This window comes from Oncorhynchus masou, chromosome 9 (assembly GCF_036934945.1).
Source record: "Oncorhynchus masou masou isolate Uvic2021 chromosome 9, UVic_Omas_1.1, whole genome shotgun sequence".
In the NCBI taxonomy this organism is placed as follows: domain Eukaryota; kingdom Metazoa; phylum Chordata; class Actinopteri; order Salmoniformes; family Salmonidae; genus Oncorhynchus; species Oncorhynchus masou.
Window position 1 is genome coordinate 19,801,302 of NC_088220.1, and position 22,214 is coordinate 19,823,515.

Consider the following 22,214-nt stretch of genomic DNA (forward strand, 5'->3'; position numbering starts at 1 on the left):
AGCCTTTTTGTCCTAGACTTGGCACTCCAGTACCGCTTGCCATGCGGTAGTAGAGAGAACAGTCTATGACTGGGGTGGCTGGGGTCTTTTTAGGGCCTTCCTCTGACACCGCTTGGTGTAGAGGTCCTGGATGGCAGGCATCTTAGCCCCAGTGATGTACTGGGCTGTACGCACTACCCTCTGAAGTGCCTTGCAGTCGGAGGCTGAGCAATTGCTGTACCAGGCAGTGATGCAACCGGTCAGGATGCTCTCAATGTTGCAGCTGTAGAACCTTTTGAGGATCTCAAGACCCATGCCAAATCTTTTTAGTTTCCTGAGGGGGAATAGGCTTTGTCGTGCCCTCTTCACGACTGTCTTGGTGTGTTTGGACTAGAGGTCGACAGATTAATCGGACTGGCTGATTTCAAGTTTCCATAACAATCGGAAATCTGTATTTTTGGACACCGATTTGGACGATTTAAAAAATATTTTTTACACCTTTATTTAATCTTTATTTAACTAGGCAAGTCAGTTAAGAACACATTCTTATTTTCAATGATGGCCTAGGAACAGTGGGTTAACTGCCTTGTTCTGAACGACAGATTTTTACCTTGTCAGCTCGGGGGATTCAATCTTGCAACCTTACAGTTAACTAGTCCAACGCTCTAACCACCTGATTACATTGCACTCCACGAGGAGACTGCCTGTTATGAGAATGCAGTAAGCCAAGGTAAGTTGCTAGCTAGCATTAAACTTATCTTATAAAAAACAATCAATCAATCAATCAATCATAATCACTAGTTAACTACACATGGTTGATGATATTACTAGTTTATCTAGCGTGTCCTGCGTTGCATATAATCGGTGCGCATCGTTGCTCCAACGTGTACCTAACCATAAACATCAATGTCTTTCTTAAAATCAATACACAGAAGAATATATTTTTAAACCTGCATATTTAGCTAAAAGAAATCCCGGTTAGCAGGCAATATTAACCAGGTGAAATTGTGTCACTTCTCTTGCGTTCATTGCATGCAGAGTCAGTGTATATGCAACAGTTTGGGCCGCCTAATTTGCCAGAATTTTACGTAATTATGACATAACATTGAAGGTTGTGCAATGTAACAGAAATATTTAGACTTATGGATGCCATCCGTTAGATAAAATACGGAACGGTTCCGTATTTCACTGAAAGAGTAAACGTCTTGTTTTCGAGATGATAGTTTCCGGATTCGGCCATATTAATGACCTAAAGGCTCGTATTTCTGTTTGTTATTATGTTATAACTAAGTCTCTGATTTGATAGAGCAGTCTGACTGAGCGGTGGTAGGCACCAGCAGGCTCATAAGCATTCATTCAAACAGCACTTTAGTGCGTTTGCCAGCAGCTGTTTATGACTTCAAGCCTATCAACTCCCAAGATTAGGCTGGTGTAACCGATGTGAAATGGCTAGCTAGTTAGTGGGGTGCGCGCTAATAGCGTTTCAAACGTCACTCGCTCTGAGACTTGGAGTAGTTATTCCCCTTGCTCTGCATAGGTAACGCTGCTTTGAGAGTGGCTGTTGTCGTTGTGTTCCTGGTTTGAGCCCAGGTAGGAGCGAGGAGAGGGACGGAAGCTATACTGTTACACTGGCAATCCTAAAGTGCCTATAAGAACATCCAACAGTCAAAGGTTAATGAAAGACAAATGGTATAGAGAGAAATAGTCCTATAATTCCTATAATAACTACAACCTAAAACGTATTACCTGGGAATTTTGAAGACTCATGTTAAAAGGAACCACCAGCTTTCATATGTTCTCATGTTCTGAGCAAAGAACTTTAACGTTAGCTTTCTTCCATGCCACATATTGGACTTTTACTTTCTTCTCTTTGCATTATTTAAACCAAATTGCACATTTCATTATTTAGTTGAGGCTAAATTGATTTTATTGATGTATTATATTAAGTTAAAATTGGTGTTCATTCAGTATTGTTGTAATTGTCATTATTACAAATAAATAAATAAAAATCATCTGATTAATCGGTATTGGCTTTTTTTTTGGTCCTCCATTAATCGGTATCAGTATCGGCGTTGAAAAATCATAATCAGTCGACCTCATGTTTGGACCATTCTAGTATGTTGGTGATGTGGACACCAAGGAATTTGAAGCTCTCAACCTGCTCCACTACAGCCCCGTCGATGAGAATGGGGATGTGTTCGATGCTCCTTTTCCTTAGTCTTGGTTACGTTGAGGGATAGGTTGTTATTCTGGCACCACCCGGAAAGGTCTCTGACTTCCTCCCTATATGCTGTCAAGTCAGCAACCTAATGATGGTGTTGGACTGCCTGGCCATGCAGTCGTGGGTGAACACGGAGTACAGGAGGGGACTGAGCACGCACCCCTGGGAGCTCCAGTGTTGAGGATCAGTGTGGCAGATGTGTTGGGAGGAGATCCCTCAGGAGACCATCCGCCACCTCATCAGGAGCATGCCGGGAGGGAGGTCATTGTAGGGAGGTCGTTGTAGGGAGGTCATACAGGCACGTGGAGGCCACACACACTACTGAGCCTCATTTTGACTTGTTTTAAGGACATTACATCAAAGTTGGATCAGCCTGTAGTGTGGTTTTCCACTTTAATTTTGAGTGTGACTCCAAATCCAGACCTCCATGGGTTGATACATTTGATTTCCATTGATAATTTTTGTGTGATTTTGTTGTCAGCACATTCAACTATGTAAAGAAAAAAGTATTTAATAAGAATATTTCATTCATTCGAATCTAGGATGTGTTATTTTAGTGTTCCCTTTATTTTTTTGAGCAGTGTAGTTTGCAAGCCCTGCCACATCCGACGAGCGTCAGAGCCGGAGTAGTATCATTCAGTCTTAGCCCTGTATTGACGCTTTGCCTGTTTGATGGTTCGTTGCAGGGCATAGCGGGATTTCTTGTAAGCTTCCGGGTTAGAGTCCCGCATCTTGAAAGCGGCAGCTCTACCCTTTAGCTCAGTGCTGATGTTGCCTGTAATCCATGGCTTCTGGTTGGGGTATGTACGTACGATCACTGTGGGGACGACGTCCTCGATGCACTTATGGATAAAGCCAGTGACTGATGTGGTGTATTCCTCAATGCCATCGGAAGAATCCCGGAACCTGTTCCAGTCTGTGATAGCAAAACACCTGTAGCTTAGCATCTGCTTCATCTGACCACTTTTTTATTGACTGAGTCACTGGAGCTTCCTGCTTTAATTTTTGCTTGTCAGCAGGAATCAGGAGGATAGAGTTGTGGTCGGATTTACCAAATGGAGGGCGAAGGATGGCTTTGTACGCGTCTCTGTGTGTGGAGTACAGGTGATCTAGATTTTTTAGATTGGTAGAACTGATTTAAGTTTCCCTGCATTAAAGTCTCCGGCCACTAGTAGCACCGCCTCTGAGTGAGTGGTTTCCTGTTTGGTTATTTCCTTATACAGCTGGCTGAGTGCGGTCTAAGTGCCGGCATCTGTCTGTGGTGGTAAATAAACAGCCACGAAAAGTATGGCTGAGAACTCTCTGGGTGAGTCCTGCTTGCTGTTGTTGTTGATTTTTTTTTGTCTAATCAGAGGTGAGTGATCGCTGTCCTGATATCTAGAAGCTCTTTTATGCCGTAAGATACGGTTGCAGAAACAATACGTACAAAATCATTTACAAATATCGTGAAAAAACCCACATAGTAACAAATAGCAAATAGCTAATAACAAATAGCACAATTGGTTAGGAGACCGTAAAACGGCGGCCATCTCCTCCGGCGCCATTTTGGGCACCCTGAAAGGAAGCATTTCACTGTAACATCTACACCTGTTGTATTTGCCACATGTGACAAATCAAATCTGACTTGAAGCCAACTCAGTCTGCTGCGACTGACTGCTCCTGTGGTCCATCAACCAGCTCACTCTGTATAATAAACCCATACAGCAGTCATGCACAATACTCCACACAGCAGTCATGCACAATACTCCACACAGCAGTCATGCACAATACTCCACACAGCAATCATGCACAATACTCCACACAGCAGTCATGCACAATACTCCACACAGCAGTCATGCACAATACTCAATACAGCAGTCATGCACAATACTCCACACAGCAATCATGCACAATACTTCATACAGCAGTCATGCACAATACTCCATACAGCAGTCATGCACAATACTCCATACAGCAGTCATGCACAATACTCCATACAGCAGTCATGCACAATACTCCATACAGCAGTCATGCACAATACTCCACACAGCAATCATGCACAATACTCCTTACAGCAGTCATGCACAATACTCCACACAGCAATCATGCACAATACTCCATACAGCAGTCATGCACAATACTCCATACAGCAGTCATGCACAATACTCCACACAGCAATCATGCACAATACTCCTTACAGCAGTCATGCACAATACTCCACACAGCAATCATGCACAATACTCCATACAGCAGTCATGCACAATACTCCATACAGCAGTCATGCACAATACTCCATACAGCAGTCATGCACAATACTCCATACAGCAGTCATGCACAATACTCCATACAGCAGTCATGCACAATACTCCATACAGCATTCATGCACAATACATACACTTCACACAAATGCAATTTATCACATTTGATACAAAATTTGAATGAATACTGGGTCATAATAGCAAGCTAAAGATGCTTGAGCCCTATAGTCATAAAAGTCTATAATCAGCCTTGCTTCACATCTGAGCCTTGCTGGGTCCCAGTGGCTGACGCCTGCATACAATCAGTGAGGCTTTGGCTCCCCGTGATCCCATTGGCCAGTGCACTGATATCTTCAACGTAGTAACAGATATGCAATGAGAAAAAAATGCAAAAGGAATCTTTTAATTTCCCTAAAATTGTGAACAGGTGTCGTCATGTAACTCTCTTGACTGGCTTCTGTAACCGGATCGAACAGTAAATCTTTTGTGCGATCAAATACAATAAAGTGGAAAACGAAAACTGTGAAAATATTTATACAAATTAAATGTGGTCCATGAAGCAGCAGTTGGCAAGGCAGCCAGAGACAAGCCTTAATGGGGAAAAGGTGTCAATACTTCAGTGAGTTAAACATCAAGGCTCTTTTAGTCCCGGTGTGGGTTAGACTTTAGTCCCGGTGTGGGTTAGACTTTAGTCCCGGTGTGGGTTAGACTTTAGTCCCGGTGTGGGTTAGACTTTAGTCCCGGTGTGGGTTCGACTTTTGTCCCGGTGTGGGTTCGACTTTAGTCCCGGTGTGGGTTCGACTTTAGTCCTGGTGTGGGTTAGACTTTATTTCTGGTGTGGGTTAGATTTTAAAAAGGTGTCAGTCCCGGTGTGGGTTAGACCTTCCCTTTCCAACCACGCCAAATCATTTTTGGGACCAAACAAGTGAAGCATGGATTCATCTATGTTCCCATGTTTGATTCAGAGTTCACCAAGCAGACTGGTTGGGCGAATGAAAATACACTTGCCTGTTTCCATACTAAGTGGACCTCAGTGGGGATCTCATAGCTTAATGCTCCTATTACATGACCTACCGTCTTCTGGGGTCAAATCCACGATTCATGACGGTCTCCTTCAAAGCCAACACGGCAGGAGGCACTGAAGTCTAATTCTGCATCTGCACAATTATGTGACCCTGCCCTAGTTAACGTGTACGTTCCCTGAATGCAAAATACATGGAAGTCAAATTGGCGGCTCCCTTTGAACGCTTCTTATTCGTGCCACGTAAACAACATGCCGCCCGGGCTTGGTTTAGGAGGCGAGAGGAGGCAAGCCAACAAATAAAACAAAAACAAGTTTAAGAAACCTGACTAAACAGCATCACCAGGCCCGTGTCGGCGCTTCAAACACAGGCTGGCACCCAGAGCACCCTGGCACAGGCAGGGGGAGGGGGAGCAGCTGCTGCTGAGGTCATCTGGGCAGCTGCCTCTTTCCACACCTCACAGGCCCAGCCAGCCAACACTGGGGCTCAGACAGCCATCATTGTGGCCCGGCCTCCACGCTTCAAATAACTACGGCAGACCTATTCTTCATTCAGACTCTCTCTCTCACTCTCTCTTCCCTCTTGTGTTACAATAAAACATGTTTTACTCTGCATCGTTGGGAAGGGGTTGTAAGCAATCATTTCACGGTAAAGTAACACCAGTTGTATTTGGCGCATGTGACAAATAAAAACTAATTTGATTTTCTCTTTCTCTCTCTCTCTTCAGTCGTGACATTTGTATTTGAGTGATCTGATTAGTCATTTATTCAAGCACCATTACGCTCCCACAAGTCACAACTTCTCGACCAATCCAGAAGTTGACACGTTCACACAGCACAAGCAAGCTATCCTGAGCAAAAGGAAGCGTCCATCAATCTACTCGCTGTGTTATTTATTTTAGGGAAAATGATTTACAAAAGTAAACTTTCAATAGTGAACATACTATCAATATACTGGCTACTGTTGATAGTCTACAAAAAAATCTACAAAAATACACTATAGCATCTGTCTTGGCTAGCCTACTGTAGCCAGCTTGATACTGCTTTTGGAATCACAGTTCTCTTAAAGGTGCAGCATCCTATTTTGAGATGACAAAAACTATTCTCAAAGTGACATACTTTAGAAACTATAATGAATGCAATTAATACAATGCAATTCTTAAGAATAGAGTAAGGACTTGCATTGCTAAATTCTATTAAACAGGTTTTTAATACAACATTATAAACAATAGAGGCTACAGGTAGCCTAGCGGTTAGCGCATTGGGCCAGTAACCAAACGGTTACTTGTTCGAATCCACAATCCGATAAGGTGAAAAATCTCCAAGGCACTTAACCCTAATAATGGTAGACCCTGGCCGTGACCCCACTCTCCAAAGGTTGATTAAGGGGAGCTGGGATATGCAAAAATATTTGATTGATTTATTATACATATAGCCTCATTAATAGCTGCATATAGAGATAAAGCATGCCAACCTATAGGCCCTGCATGACCCCAATGCATTTAGAAACTATACCATGTCCGTGCCAGTAGAAATTCTGTTCGGGACAGTAGATTTTTGGTACCATTCCACTGATTCCGCTCCAGTCATTACCACAAGTCTGTTGTCCCCAATTAAGGTGCCACCAGCCTCCTGTGGTTAGCACTGTGGTTGATTTATAGTGAACAGAGCCAATGTGAGGGTCCGTTAGTACTGAACAGATTCAGTGTGAGGGTCCGTTAGTACTGTGGTAGTGAACAGAGCCAATGTGAGGGTCCGTTAGTACTGTGGTAGTGAACAGAGCCAATGTGAGGGTCCGTTAGTACTGTGGTAGTGAACATAGCCCAAAAGGCACCCTAATTCCATATATAGTGCACTACTTTTGCACTATATAGGGAATAGGGTGCCATTTGGGATGTAACCAATATGAGGCTGAGGGTGGGTCCGTGGTAATGGCTTCCCTTCTTTTTGAGTCTGATTTACCACCAGTGGAGTTAATTACCCTCCTTCCTTTGTCCCAATGGCAGCCATTCTGGCCACGCAGCCAGGGGCCACATACGCTGAAGCCCAGTTCCTGCTGTTTAAACACTGGCTCTGTTTAGACTGATGGAGAACTTGTTTGTGTTCCCAAAGACAGCAATAATTGTTGCCAGTTTGGCTTTTTTACAATATCAGTTAAGTGTCTACAGACATCTGTCTGAGCATGTTCATTCCAACATTTCCCTGAGTTGTTAGGACACTAGTCAGACTATGAATAATGACCAGCTAAAGAAAACAACCTCTCAAGATAAAACCCTGGCATTGGGAACGAGCACGCTCCACACTGGCCTCGAACACACAAAGTCACACACAGTCAAACTCCCTCATATGCAAGCACACACGTTCAACCAAAACAATCTGAATAGGAAAAGCTCTCTCTCTCTCTCACTCACACAAACACACACACACTCATCCGTGGCATGAGGGTTCAAGTCCTTAAATACTTGGGGTTTGGAAGGAGGGAGGGCAATCACAAGACCAGCCCATGGACGGATGACCCCCCTCCATCCCAGCGTCCATCTCTCCCCAGGACACCCTGCCAAATTAGGCCCTGATTCATTAGGCAGACAGCCTCAGACGTGACATGGATTATAACCATCACACCTGAACACAGGCAGGCACCACTCATAGACAGGGCTGGGGGGTGGTTGGGGTCACAGAGAACCAAGGAGGAGGAGAGTAGTAGGGTTATTATTTCTGTGTCTTATTGTCCAATTTCACTGGTTTCTGGCCTGGCGTCAGGGTGGTGGTGGTGATTCTCTAACAACATGAATGAATGTTGCTGTCTGTGAGGACAAGGTGCCATTCTACTGATAAGAATGATAAGAGGAGAACCACTAACCAACCAACCAGTGGTAGAGCAGCCGTGTGAAATCATAAAACATATTAGATCCACTTGGCTCCCGTCGAGGTAGCGGAGGAGATACTGTACTGACTGTGTAGTAGTGGATAGCTTGGTTTCAGGTCTGTTCGTGCTGTCTTGGTCATTGTCACACCCCAAGACAATAAACAGATCTGGGACCCGGCAAATTGGATGGGAGGGGGGAGGAGACTCACCGACGACGATGAGGGTGTAGTTGATGTTGACGCTGCCGAAGCCATTGGTGGCCTTGCAGATGAAGGTACCTGAGTCTTCGGCCTCCACCTCTTTGATGCGCAGTGCCTGACGAAGCACCCGAAAGCGCATCCAGCCACTGTGGATGTTGCGGCCATCCTTTGCCCACATGATGAGTGGTGGAGGGTCTCCCTCCACGGGGCACTGCAGCTTCATGGTGCGCCCTATCCGCACCGTCTGCCGGTGGGCGATCTTCTCTGCCACGTGGGGAGGGCCTGGGACGAGAGGGAGACGGTGTTATAATGGGACCTACAGGAGATTACAGACAACTGAATCAATCAGTAATATGCAGCTACAATGTTTGCTACTTCAGGTAAATATGGGCTGCCATACAGAACAGAACAATGCTAAGCCTGGTACTGACTATAATCTGAACTGAGATCAATCTTCTGCCATACAGAACAGTACAATGCTGAGCCTGGTACTGACTATAATCTGAACTGAGATCAACCTTCTGCCATACAGAACAGTACAATGCTGAGCCTGGTACTGACTATAATCTGAACTGAGATCAACCTTCTGCCATACAGAACAGAACAATGCTAAGCCTGGTACTGACTATAATCTGAACTGAGATCAACCTTCTGCCATACAGAACAGAACAATGCTGAGCCTGGTACTGACTATAATCTGAACTGAGATCAACCTTCTGCCATACAGAACAGAACAATGCTGAGCCTGGTACTGACTATAATCTGAACTGAGATCAATCTTCTGCCATACAGAACAGAACAATGCTGAGCCTGGTACTGACTATAATCTGAACTGAGATCAACCTTACATCAACATTAAACAGAAGCTGGTGTGCTCTGATCTGAGGATTAGAAAAACAATGTCTGTGAGCAGATATTAAGATGAAATAAAAGAATTTGAGGGGGTGATTTAACGAGGGAGAGAGAATAAAATGCGTAGGAGAGCGGGAGAAAGGCAGACAGAGAAATAAAACACAGAAAGGATCTGTGGTCTTCTGTTCCATCTCCATCCTCTCCTCTTAAATACATGTTGGATGTGGAGACCAGCAGTCTAGAATAGTCCCCTGTGAGCAGCACGGCTAGATCAGTCCCCCGTGAGCAGCACGTCTAGTCAGTCCCCTGTGAGCAGCACGTCTCAGATCAGCAGCAGCACGTCTAGATCAGTCCCCTGTGAGAGCACGTCTAGATCAGTCCCCTGTGAGCAGCACGCACGTCTAGATCAGTCCCCTCTAGATCAGTCCCCTGTGAGCAGCACGTCTAGATCAGTCCCCCCCTGTGAGCAGCACGTCTAGATCAGTCCCCTGTGATCAGTCCCCCAGCACGCTAGAGCAGCGTCTCCCCTGTGAGAGCACGTCAGTCCCCCTGTGAGCAGCACGTCTAGCAGCACGTCTAGATCAGTCCCCGATCAGTCCCCTGTGAGCAGCACGTCAGTCCCCTGTGAGCAGCACGTCTAGATCAGTCCCCTGTGAGCAGCACGTCTAGATCCCCTGTGAGCAGCACGTCTAGATCAGTCCCCTGTGAGCAGCACGTCAGATCAGTCCCTGTGAGTCCCCTGTGAGCAGCACGTCTAGATCAGTCCCCTGTGAGCAGCACGTCTAGATCAGTCCCCTGAGCAGCACGTCTAGATCAGTCCCCTGTGAGCAGCACGTCTAGATCAGTCCCCTGTGAGCAGCACGTCTAGATCAGTCCCCTGTGAGCAGCACGTCTAGATCAGTCCCCTGTGAGCAGCACGGCTAGATCAGTCCCCTGCTAGATCAGTCCCCTGTGAGCAGCACGTCTAGAACAGTCCCTGAATAAATCACACACATTTCCACCGGGTTCAGTCCCTGGGCAGCACAGATCAGTCCCCTGTGAGCAGCACGTCAGTCCCCTGTGAGCAGCACGTACTGCCACCCATGCATAGTGGTGTGCAGTGATGTGTTGAGCGAGGCTTTAGTGCTAGCTTCTCCAGCCCACACACTACAGTACATGGCACACTCCCTGGAAGCAGTCTGGAGGCAGTGTAGTCTGCAGGCAGTGTGATAGTTTCACTTTTTATGTCTGTGGGAAATGGTAACCACAGTCCCTTGTCAGCTGGCCACATCTCCCTCATTACTCTTCAGCCACCGGGCTGTGGCTGGACAGATTGGTTGTTTGTGTGCTGGTCTTACTACTGTTTGTGTGTGTGTATGTGTGTGTGTGTGTGTGTCACTATAATGTGCTCCTTGGTTAGTCATTATTACAGGGTTAAAACGAAGGTGCCCACCTGAGTAACACCAGACAGAAATCCTTCCCTCCACCATGCTGTCATGCTCATGCCCGTTAGCGTAAAGCTAATTCCAGATGTGATTAATATGACTTGCATGAAATGTAACTCGATGGAGCCTGTGATGAGAAACGTATATACACAGCAGTTCAGAGGTTGGCATAAATTTGATTTGGTGGGTCGTTAGAGAAGCATTTTAGGCTTAGTTGAAAAGTTTTGCCGTTCTCACTCAAACAATGGCTGTTCAGCTTTAACTGTCACTGTTATGTCCGTTGTTGGAATGAGACCAAGGTGCAGCGTGGTAAGCGTACATCTCTCTTTAATTTGGATGAACATCGAAAAAAAAAGATAAAAGAACGTCACGTTCTGCAGGCGACACAGTAACTGTACAAAATCAAGATCCCACAACTGAAGGTGGGAAAAAGGGCTGCCTAAGTATGATCCCCAATCAAAGACAATGATAAACAGCTGCCTCTGATTGGGAACCATACAAGGCCAACAAAGAAATAGAAACATAGATTTTCCCACCCAAGTCACACCCTGACCTAACCAAATAGAGAATAAAAAGGCTCTCTAAGGTCAGGGCGTGACAGTCACATCTTTCTATCATGTCCATTTGTCCTCTAATCTGTTTTAGCCAATCATTTTACAGAGATGGGAATCATGGTGAATAATTCCAGAGAGCAGTGTGGACCCGCTGGGTGAATCAACGTTGTTTCCACATTTGAATGAAATGACATTAAACCAACGTGGAATAGACATCTGTACCCAATGGGGAAGATGTTTAGAGGGGCAGTCTTACCAAGATAGTGACACATCACTGATTTCACAGGAGAACGCGAGTACCAACATTTAAACGGATGGCGGTTGAAAATGTGAAAAGAAATGAGTCACAGTGAGGAATTCACTGGACTCGTCTTTGTCCTCCCACTTCACTGTTACTGGTTGACTCATCAGGAGCAAAACCTCTAGTAAATCCTTCCTGGTCAGACTTTCTCACAGATTGGAATCTCATTCTCTCTGGAAGCCTGTAGACCTAAAATCCTGCACTCTCTCTCCGTGTTGATTTCCAGCTGTACTGCTCTGTGCCTTCTGTTTGAGAGAAAGCCCAGGATTCAGGGCCCATAACTGCTCCTCACACTGAAAGGCTCGGGGGTCCAACAGAATCGCACCCCCTTCCAGAGATCACAGGAGCATGACACAAGACTGCACCCCCCACACACTTTCACCAGTTAACCTGCTCTTCACTCCTCTGCCCTTCTCTTTTGGACAGAGTGATGAATTGAAAACTCCTCTCTGAGGAGCTTTCCTTGACGTTGGAGGGACGACAGGCCTGGAGTCCAATACTGTTTAACCTCTCTCCGGGGGAATTAAACACAAACGACCAAAAAAACATCCATTTTTCATGATATTATCTGTCAGTGTGAATGCAGGTCACTGTTGCTTTGTGTGTGTGCGTAACTGTTTATGTATGTGTGTGTGTGTGTGTGTGTGTGTGTGTGTGTGTGTGTGTGTGTGTGTGTGCGTGTGTGTGTGCGTTTGTGTGCATCAGAGAGAGAGCGAGCGAGCGGGAAAGGAGAGAGAGAGAGTTGTGTGAGGAGAGCAGAGGGAATTGTGGGGAGAGGAAATTGCAGGCTGGACCTTTTAAAACACAATCTGTTTTGTCCATTTAAACCTAAATGCCTTACCCTATGCTGCTGCTGCTGCCTCCACTTGGGGGATCTAAAGTACACTACATGGCCGGCTCGTCGAACATCTCATCCCAAAATCATGGGCATTAATATGGATTTGGGACCCCTTTTGCTGCTATAACAGCCGCCACTCTTCTGGGAAGGCTTTCCACTAGATGTTGGAACGATGCTATAGCGAGACCATTATTCCTCCTCCACCACTATGCATTGGGGCAGGAAGCGTTCCCCTGGCATTCGCCAAACCCAGATTAGTCCGTCAGACTGTCAGATGGTGAAGCGTGATTCATCACTCCAGAGAACGCGTTTCCACTGCTCCAGAGTCCGATGGCGCTGAGCTTTACATGACTCCAGCCGACGCTTGGCATTGCGCATGGTGATCTTAGGCTTGTGTGCCATTGAAACCCATCTCATGAAATTCTCAACGAACAGTTCTTGTGCGGACGTTGCTTCCAGAGCGCTTCAGCACTCGGCAGTCCCATTCTGTGAGCTTGTGTGGCCTACCACATCGTGGCTGAACCGATGCTGCTGCTAGACATTTCCACTTCATAATTACATCCCTTACAGTTGACCGAGGCAGCTCTAGCAGGGCAGAAATATGACAAACTGACTTGTTGGAAAGGTAGCATCTTATGACCGTGCCACGTTGAAAGTCACTGAGCTCTTCAGTAAGGCAATTCTAGTGCCAACATTTGTCTATGAAGATTGCATGGCTGTGTGCTTGATTTTATACACCTGTCAGCAACATGTGCGGTTGAAATAGCCGAATCCACTCATTTGAAGGACTGTGCATAGTGATAGTTATTTTGTCATACTTTTTTTGTTATACAGTATATAGTGCAGCTTAAAGAGGTAGCCTGTTTCTATATCCCTCATCTCTATGGATCTCTCTTACAGCCGCATAATCCATTTATCTTTACTCCCTTTTTACAGCAAACTGGCTTAAGGTACAGAGGGAGCCAACATACTGGCTTAAGGTACAGAGGGAGCCAACATACTGGCTGAAGGTATAGAGGGAGCCAACATACTGGCTTAAGGTACAGAGGGAGCCAACATACTGGCTTAAGGTACAGAGGGAGCCAACATACTGGCTAAGGTATAGAGGGAGCCAACATACTGGCTTAAGGTACAGAGGGAGCCAACATACTGGCTAAGGTACAGAGGGAGCCAACATACTGGCTTAAGGTACAGAGGGAGCCAACATACTGGTTAAGGTATAGAGGGAGCCAACATACTGGTTAAGGTATAGAGGGAGCCAACATACTGGTTAAGGTATAGAGGGAGCCAACATACTGGCTTAAGGTACAGAGGGAGCCAACATACTGGCTTAAGGTATAGAGGGAGCCAACATACTGGCTTAAGGTACAGAGGGAGCCAACATACTGGCTTAAGGTACCAACATACTGGCTTAAGGTGAAACATACTGGCTTAAGGTACAGAGGGAGCCAACATACTGGCTTAAGGTACAGAGGGAGCCAACATACTGGCTTAAGGTACAGAGGGAGCCAACATACTGGCTTAAGGTATAGAGGGAGCCAACATACTGGCTTAAGGTACAGAGGGAGCCAACATACTGGCTTAAGGTATAGAGGGAGTCAACATACTGGCTTAAGGTATAGAGGGAGTCAACATACTGGCTTAAGGTATAGAGGGAGTCAACATACTGGCTTAAGTTATAGAGGGAGTCAACATACTGGCTTAAGGTACAGAGGGAGTCAACATACTGGCTTAAGGTAAGGAGGGAGTCAACATACTGGCTTAAGGTAAGGAGGGAGTCAACATACTGGCTTAAGGTAAGGAGGGAGTCAACATACTGGCTTAAGGTATAGAGGGAGTCAACATACTGGCTTAAGGTAAAGAGGGAGTCAACATACTGGCTTAAGGTATAGAGGGAGTCAACATACTGGCTTAAGGTATAGAGGAAGTCAACATACTGGCTTAAGGTAAGGAGGGAGTCAACATACTGGCTTAAGGTATAGAGGGAGTCAACATACTGGCTTAAGGTACAGAGGGAGTCAACATTCTGGCTTAAGTTATAGAGGGAGTCAACATACTGGCTTAAGGTAAGGAGGGAGTCAACATACTGGCTTAAGTTATAGAGGAAGTCAACATACTGGCTTAAGGTAAGGAGGGAGTCAACATACTGGCTTAAGTTATAGAGGAAGTCAACATACTGGCTTAAGGTAAGGAGGGAGTCAACATACTGGCTTAAGGTATAGAGGGAGTCAACATACTGGCTTAAGGTACAGAGGGAGCCAACATACTGGCTTAAGGTACAGAGGGAGCCAACATACTGGCTTAAGGTATAGAGGGAGCCAACATACTGGCTTAAGGTACAGAGAGAGCCAACATACTGTGTTAATTAAGGTAAGGAGGGAGTCAACATACTGGCTTAAGGTAAGGAGGGAGTCAACATACTGGCTTAAGGTAAGGAGGAGTCAACATACTGGCTTAAGGTAAGGAGGGAGTCAACATACTGGCTTAAAGTACAGAGGAAGTCAACATACTGGCTTAAGGTAGGAGGGAGTCAACATACTGGCTTAAGGTACAGAGGGAGTCAACATACTGGCTTAAGGTAAGGAGGGAGTCAACATACTGGCTTAAGGTACAGAGGAGTCAACATACTGGCTTAAGGTATAGAGGAGTCAACATACTGGCTTAAGGTAAGAGGGAGTCAACATACTGGCTTAAGGTACAGGGAGTCAACATACTGGCTTAAGGTAAGGAGGGAGTCAACATACTGGCTTAAGGTAAGGAGGGAGTCAACATACTGGCTTAAGGTAAGGAGGGGAGTCAACATACTGGCTTAAGGTAAGGAGGGAGTCAACATACTGGCTTAAGGTAAGGAGGGAGTCAACATACTGGCTTAAGGTAAGGAGGAAGTCAATATACTGGCTTAAGGTAAGGAGGGAGTCAACATACTGGCTTAAGGTAAGGAGGGAGTCAACATACTGGCTTAAGTTATAGAGGGAGTCAACATACTGGCTTAAGTTATAGAGGGAGTCAACATACTGGCTTAAGGTAAGGAGGGAGTCAACATACTGGCTTAAGGTAAGGAGGGAGTCAACATACTGGCTTAAGTTATAGAGGGAGTCAACATACTGGCTTAATTAAGGTAAGGAGGGAGTCAACATACTGGCTTAAGGTAAGGAGGGAGTCAACATACTGGCTTAAGGTAAGGAGGGAGTCAACATACTGGCTTAAGGTAAGGAGGGAGTCAACATACTGGCTTAAGGTAAGGAGGGAGTCAACATACTGGCTTAAGGTAAGGAGGAGTCAACATACTGGCTTAAGGTAAGGAGGGAGTCAACATACTGGCTTAAGGTACAGAGAGAGCCAACATACTGTGTTAATTAAGGTAAGGAGGGAGTCAACATACTGGCTTAAGGTAAGGAGGGAGTCAACATACTGGCTTAAGGTAAGGAGGAGTCAACATACTGGCTTAAGGTAAGGAGGGAGTCAACATACTGGCTTAAGGTACAGAGGAAGTCAACATACTGGCTTAAGGTAAGGAGGAGTCAACATACTGGCTTAATTAAGGTAAGGAGGGAGTCAACATACTGGCTTAAGGTAAGGAGGAGTCAACATACTGGTTTAAAGTACAGAGGAAGTCAACATACTGGCTTAAGGTATAGAGGAAGTCAACATACTGGCTTAAGGTAAGGAGGGAGTCAACATACTGGCTTAAGGTATAGAGGGAGTCAACATACTGGCTTAAGTTATAGAGGGAGTCAACATACTGTGTTAATTAAGGTACAGAGGGAGTCAACATACTGGCTTAAGGTAAGGAGGGAGTCAACATACTGGCTTAAGGTAAGGAGGGAGTCAACATACTGGCTTAAGGTAAGGAGGGAGTCAACATACTGGTTTAAAGTACAGAGGAAGTCAACATACTGGCTTAAGGTAAGGAGGGAGTCAACATACTGGCTTAATTAAGGTAAGGAGGGAGTCAACATACTGGCTTAAGGTAAGGAGGGAGTCAACATACTGGCTTAAGGTAAGGAGGGAGTCAACATACTGGTTTAAAGTACAGAGGAAGTCAACATACTGGCTTAAGGTATAGAGGAAGTCAACATACTGGCTTAAGGTAAAGAGGGAGTCAACATACTGGCTTAAGGTACGGAGGGAGTCAACATACTGGCTTAAGGTACGGCGGGAGTCAACATACTGGCTTAAGGTAAGGAGGGAGTCAACATACTGGCTTAAGGTAAGGAGGGAGTCAACATACTGGCTTAAGGTAAGGAGGGAGACAACATACTGGCCTTAGGTATAGAGGGAGTCAACATACAGGCTTAAGTTAAGGAGGGAGTCAACATACTGGCTTAAGGTAAGGAGGGAGTCAACATACTGGCTTAAGGTAAGGAGGAAGTCAACATACTGGCTTAAGGTAAGGAGGGAGTCAACATACTGGCTTAAGGTAAGGAGGGAGTCAACATACTGGCTTAAGGTAAGGAGGGAGTCAACATACTGGCTTAAGGTAAGGAGGGAGTCAACATACTGGCTTAAGGTAAGGAGGGAGTCAACATACTGGCTTAAGGTAAGGAGGGAGTCAACATAATGGCTTAAGGTAAGGAGGGAGTCAACATACTGGCTTAAGGTACAGAGAGAGCCAACATACTGTGTTAATTAAGGTAAGGAGGGAGTCAACATACTGGCTTAAGGTAAGGAGGGAGTCAACATACTGGCTTAAGGTAAGGAGGGAGTCAACATACTGGCTTAAGGTAAGGAGGGAGTCAACATACTGGATTAAGGTAAGGAGGGAGTCAACATACTGGTTTAAAGTACAGAGGAAGTCAACATACTGGCTTAAGGTAAGGAGGGAGTCAACATACTGGCTTAATTAAGGTAAGGAGGGAGTCAACATACTGGCTTAAGGTAAGGAGGGAGTCAACATACTGGTTTAAAGTACAGAGGAAGTCAACATACTGGCTTAAGGTATAGAGGAAGTCAACATACTGGCTTAAGGTAAGGAGGGAGTCAACATACTGGCTTAAGGTATAGAGGGAGTCAACATACTGGCTTAAGTTATAGAGGGAGTCAACATACTGGCTTAAGGTACAGAGGGAGTCAACATACTGGCTTAAGGTAAGGAGGGAGTCAACATACTGGCTTAAGGTACAGAGGGAGCCAACATACTGGCTGAAGGTATAGAGGGAGTCAACAAACTGGCTAAGGTACGGAGGGAGTCAACATTCTGGCTTAAGTTATAGAGGGAGTCAACATACTGGCTTAAGTTATAGAGGGAGTCAACATACTGGCTTAAGGTACAGAGGGAGTCAACATACTGGCTTAAGGTAAGGAGGGAGTCAACATACTGGCTTAAGGTAAGGAGGGAGTCAACATACTGGCTTAAGGTAAGGAGGGAGTCAACATACTGGCTTAAGGTAAGGAGGGAGTCAACATACTGGCTTAAGGTATAGAGAAGTCAACATACTGGCTTAAGGTAAGGAGGGAGTCAACATACTGGCTTAAGGTATAGAGGAAGTCAACATACTGGCTTAAGGTAAGGAGGAGTCAACATACTGGCTTAAGGTATAGAGGGAGTCAACATACTGGCTTAAGGTACAGAGGGAGCCAACATACTGGCTTAAGGTACAGAGGGAGCCAACATACTGGCTTAAGGTATAGAGGGAGCCAACATACTGGCTTAAGGTACAGAGAGAGCCAACATACTGTGTTAATTAAGGTAAGGAGGGAGTCAACATACTGGCTTAAGGTAAGGAGGGAGTCAACATACTGGCTTAAGGTAAGGAGGGAGTCAACATACTGGCTTAAGGTAAGGAGGGAGTCAACATACTGGTTTAAAGTACAGAGGAAGTCAACATACTGGCTTAAGGTAAGGAGGGAGTCAACATACTGGCTTAAGGTAAGGAGGGAGTCAACATACTGGCTTAAGGTAAGGAGGGAGTCAACATACTGGTTTAAAGTACAGAGGAAGTCAACATACTGGCTTAAGGTATAGAGGGAGTCAACATACTGGCTTAAGGTAAGGAGGGAGTCCACATACTGGCTTAAGGTAAGGAGGGAGACAACATACTGGCTTAAGGTAAGGAGGAGTCAACATACTGGCTTAAGGTAAGGAGGGAGACAACATACTGGCTTAAGGTAAGGAGGGAGTCAACATACTGGCTTAAGGTAAGGAGGAGTCAACATACTGGCTTAAGGTAAGGAGGAGTCAACATACTGGCTTAAGGTAAGGAGGGAGTCAACATACTGGCTTAAGGTAAGGAGGGAGTCAACATACTGGCTTAAGGTAAGAGGGAGTCAACATACTGGCTTAAGTTATAGAGGGAGTCAACATACTGGCTTAAGGTAAGGAGGGAGTCAACATACTGGCTTAAGGTAAGGAGGGAGTCAACATACTGGCTTAAGTTATAGAGGGAGTCAACATACTGGCTTAATTAAGGTAAGGAGGGAGTCAACATACTGGCTTAATTAAAGTAAGGAGGGAGTCAACATACTGGCTTAAGGTAAGGAGGGAGTCAACATACTGGCTTAAGGTAAGGAGGGAGTCAACATACTGGCTTAAGGTAAGGAGGGAGTCAACATACTGGCTTAAGGTAAGGAGGGAGTCAACATACTGGCTTAAGGTAAGGAGGGAGTCAACATACTGGCTTAAGGTACAGAGAGAGAGTCAACATACTGGCTTAAGGTAAGGAGGGAGTCAACATACTGGCTTAAGGTAAGGAGGGAGTCAACATACTGGCTTAAGGTAAGGAGGGAGTCAACATACTGGCTTAAGGTAAGGAGGGAGTCAACATACTGGTTTAAAGTACAGAGGAAGTCAACATACTGGCTTAAGGTAAGGAGGGAGTCAACATACTGGCTTAAGGTAAGGAGGGAGTCAACATACTGGCTTAAGGTAAGGAGGGAGTCAACATACTGGTTTAAAGTACAGAGGAAGTCAACATACTGGCTTAAGGTATAGAGGAAGTCAACATACTGGCTTAAGGTAAGGAGGGAGTCAACATACTGGCTTAAGGTATAGAGGGAGTCAACATACTGGCTTAAGTTATAGAGGGAGTCAACATACTGTGTTAATTAAGGTACAGAGGGAGTCAACATACTGGCTTAAGGTAAGGAGGGAGTCAACATACTGGCTTAAGGTAAGGAGGGAGTCAACATACTGGCTTAAGGTAAGGAGGGAGTCAACATACTGGCTTAAGGTACAGAGGAGTCAACATACTGGCTTAAGGTAAGGAGGAGTCAACATACTGGCTTAATTAAGGTAAGGAGGGAGTCAACATACTGGCTTAAGGTAAGGAGGGAGTCAACATACTGGCTTAAGGTAAGGGGAGTCAACATACTGGCTTAAGGTAAGGAGTAACAGAGGAAGTCAACATACTGGCTTAAGGTATAGAGGAAGTCAACATACTGGCTTAAGGTAAAGAGGGAGTCAACATACTGGCTTAAGGTAAGGAGGGAGTCAACATACTGGCTTAAGGTACTTCAACATACTGGCTTAAGGTAAGGAGGGAGTCAACATACTGGCTTAAGGTAAGGAGGGAGTCAACATACTGGCTTAAGGTAAGGAGGGAGTCAACATACTGGCTTAGGTATAGAGGGAGTCAACATACAGGCTTAAGTTAAGGAGGGAGTCAACATACTGGCTTAAGGTAAGGAGGGAGTCAACATACTGGCTTAAGGTAAGGAGGAGTCAACATACTGGCTTAAGGTAAGGAGGAGTCAACATACTGGCTTAAGGTAAGGAGGGAGTCAACATACTGGCTTAAGGTAAGGAGGGAGTCAACATACTGGCTTAAGGTAAGGAGGGAGTCAACATACTGGCTTAAGGTAAGGAGGGAGTCAACATACTGGCTTAAGGTAAGGAGGGAGTCAACATAATGGCTTAAGGTAAGGAGGGAGTCAACATACTGGCTTAAGGTACAGAGAGAGCCAACATACAGGCTTAAGTTAAGGAGGGAGTCAACATACTGGCTTAAGGTAAGGAGGGAGTCAACATACTGGCTTAAGGTAAGGAGGGAGTCAACATACTGGCTTAAGGTAAGGAGGGAGTCAACATACTGGCTTAAGGTAAGGAGGGAGTCAACATACTGGTTTAAAGTACAGAGGAAGTCAACATACTGGCTCAAGGTAAGGAGGGAGTCAACATACTGGCTTAATTAAGGTAGGAGGAGTCAACATACTGGCTTAAGGTAAGGAGGGAGTCAACATACTGGTTTAAAGTACAGAGGAAGTCAACATACTGGCTTAAGGTATAGAGGAAGTCAACATACTGGCTTAAGGTAAGGAGGGAGTCAACATACTGGCTTAAGGTATAGAGGGAGTCAACATACTGGCTTAAGTTATAGAGGGAGTCAACATACTGGCTTAAGGTACAGAGGGAGTCAACATACTGGCTTAAGGTAAGGAGGGAGTCAACATACTGGCTTAAGGTAAGGAGGGAGTCAACATACTGGCTTAAGGTAAGGAGGGAGTCAACATACTGGCTTAAGGTAAGGAGGGAGACAACATACTGGCCTTAGGTATAGAGGGAGTCAACATACAGGCTTAAGTTAAGGAGGGAGTCAACATACTGGCTTAAGGTAAGGAGGGAGTCAACATACTGGCTTAAGGTAAGGAGGGAGTCAACATACTGGCTTAAGGTAAGGAGGGAGTCAACATACTGGCTTAAGGTAAGGAGGGAGTCAACATACTGGCTTAAGGTAAGGAGGGAGTCAACATACTGGCTTAAGTTATAGAGGAAGTCAACATACTGGCTTAAGGTAAGGAGGGAGTCAACATACTGGCTTAAGGTATAGAGGGAGTCAACATACTGGCTTAAGGTACAGAGGGAGTCAACATACTGGCTTAAGGTATAGAGGGAGCCAACATACTGGCTTAAGGTATAGAGGGAGTCAACATACTGTGTTAATTAAGGTAAGGAGGGAGTCAACATACTGGCTTAAGGTAAGGAGGGAGTCAACATACTGGCTTAAGGTAAGGAGGGAGTCAACATACTGGCTTAAGGTAAGGAGGGAGTCAACATACTGGTTTAAAGTACAGAGGAAGTCAACATACTGGCTTAAGGTAAGGAGGGAGTCAACATACTGGCTTAATTAAGGTAAGGAGGGAGTCAACATACTGGCTTAAGGTAAGGAGGGAGTCAACATACTGGCTTAAGGTAAGGAGGGAGTCAACATACTGGTTTAAAGTACAGAGGAAGTCAACATACTGGCTTAAGGTATAGAGGAAGTCAACATACTGGCTTAAGGTAAAGAGGGAGTCAACATACTGGCTTAAGGTACGGAGGGAGTCAACATACTGGCTTAAGGTACGGCGGGAGTCAACATACTGGCTTAAGGTAAGGAGGGAGTCAACATACTGGCTTAAGGTACAGATGGAGTCAACATACTGGCTTAAGGTAAGGAGGGAGTCAACATACTGGCTTAAGGTAAGGAGGGAGTCAACATACTGGCTTAAGGTAAGGAGGGAGACAACATACTGGCCTTAGGTATAGAGGGAGTCAACATACTGGCTTAAGGTAAGGAGGGAGTCAACATACTGGCTTAAGGTAAGGAGGAAGTCAACATACTGGCTTAAGGTAAGGAGGGAGTCAACATACTGGCTTAAGGTAAGGAGGGAGTCAACATACTGGCTTAAGTAAGGAGGGAGTCAACATACTGGCTTAAGGTAAGGAGGGAGTCAACATACTGGCTTAAGGTAAGGAGGAAGTCAACATACTGGCTTAAGGTAAGGAGGGAGTCAACATACTGGC

General features: G+C 45.3%; 1 protein-coding gene across 1 annotated transcript in view; it reads right to left on the reverse strand.

Moving 5' to 3' along the window:
* The window catches only part of fgfrl1a (fibroblast growth factor receptor like 1a), a 74,267-nt gene extending 65,466 nt beyond the window's left edge, over window positions 1-8,801 (reverse strand). Inside the window, exon 1 of the mRNA XM_064973442.1 lies at window positions 8,534-8,801. Coding sequence (XP_064829514.1) covers window positions 8,534-8,747 — 214 coding nt within the window. The 5' untranslated portion in view covers window positions 8,748-8,801. The remainder of the gene's footprint in view (window positions 1-8,533) is intronic.
* Between the last annotated feature and the right edge of the window lie 13,413 nt (window positions 8,802-22,214).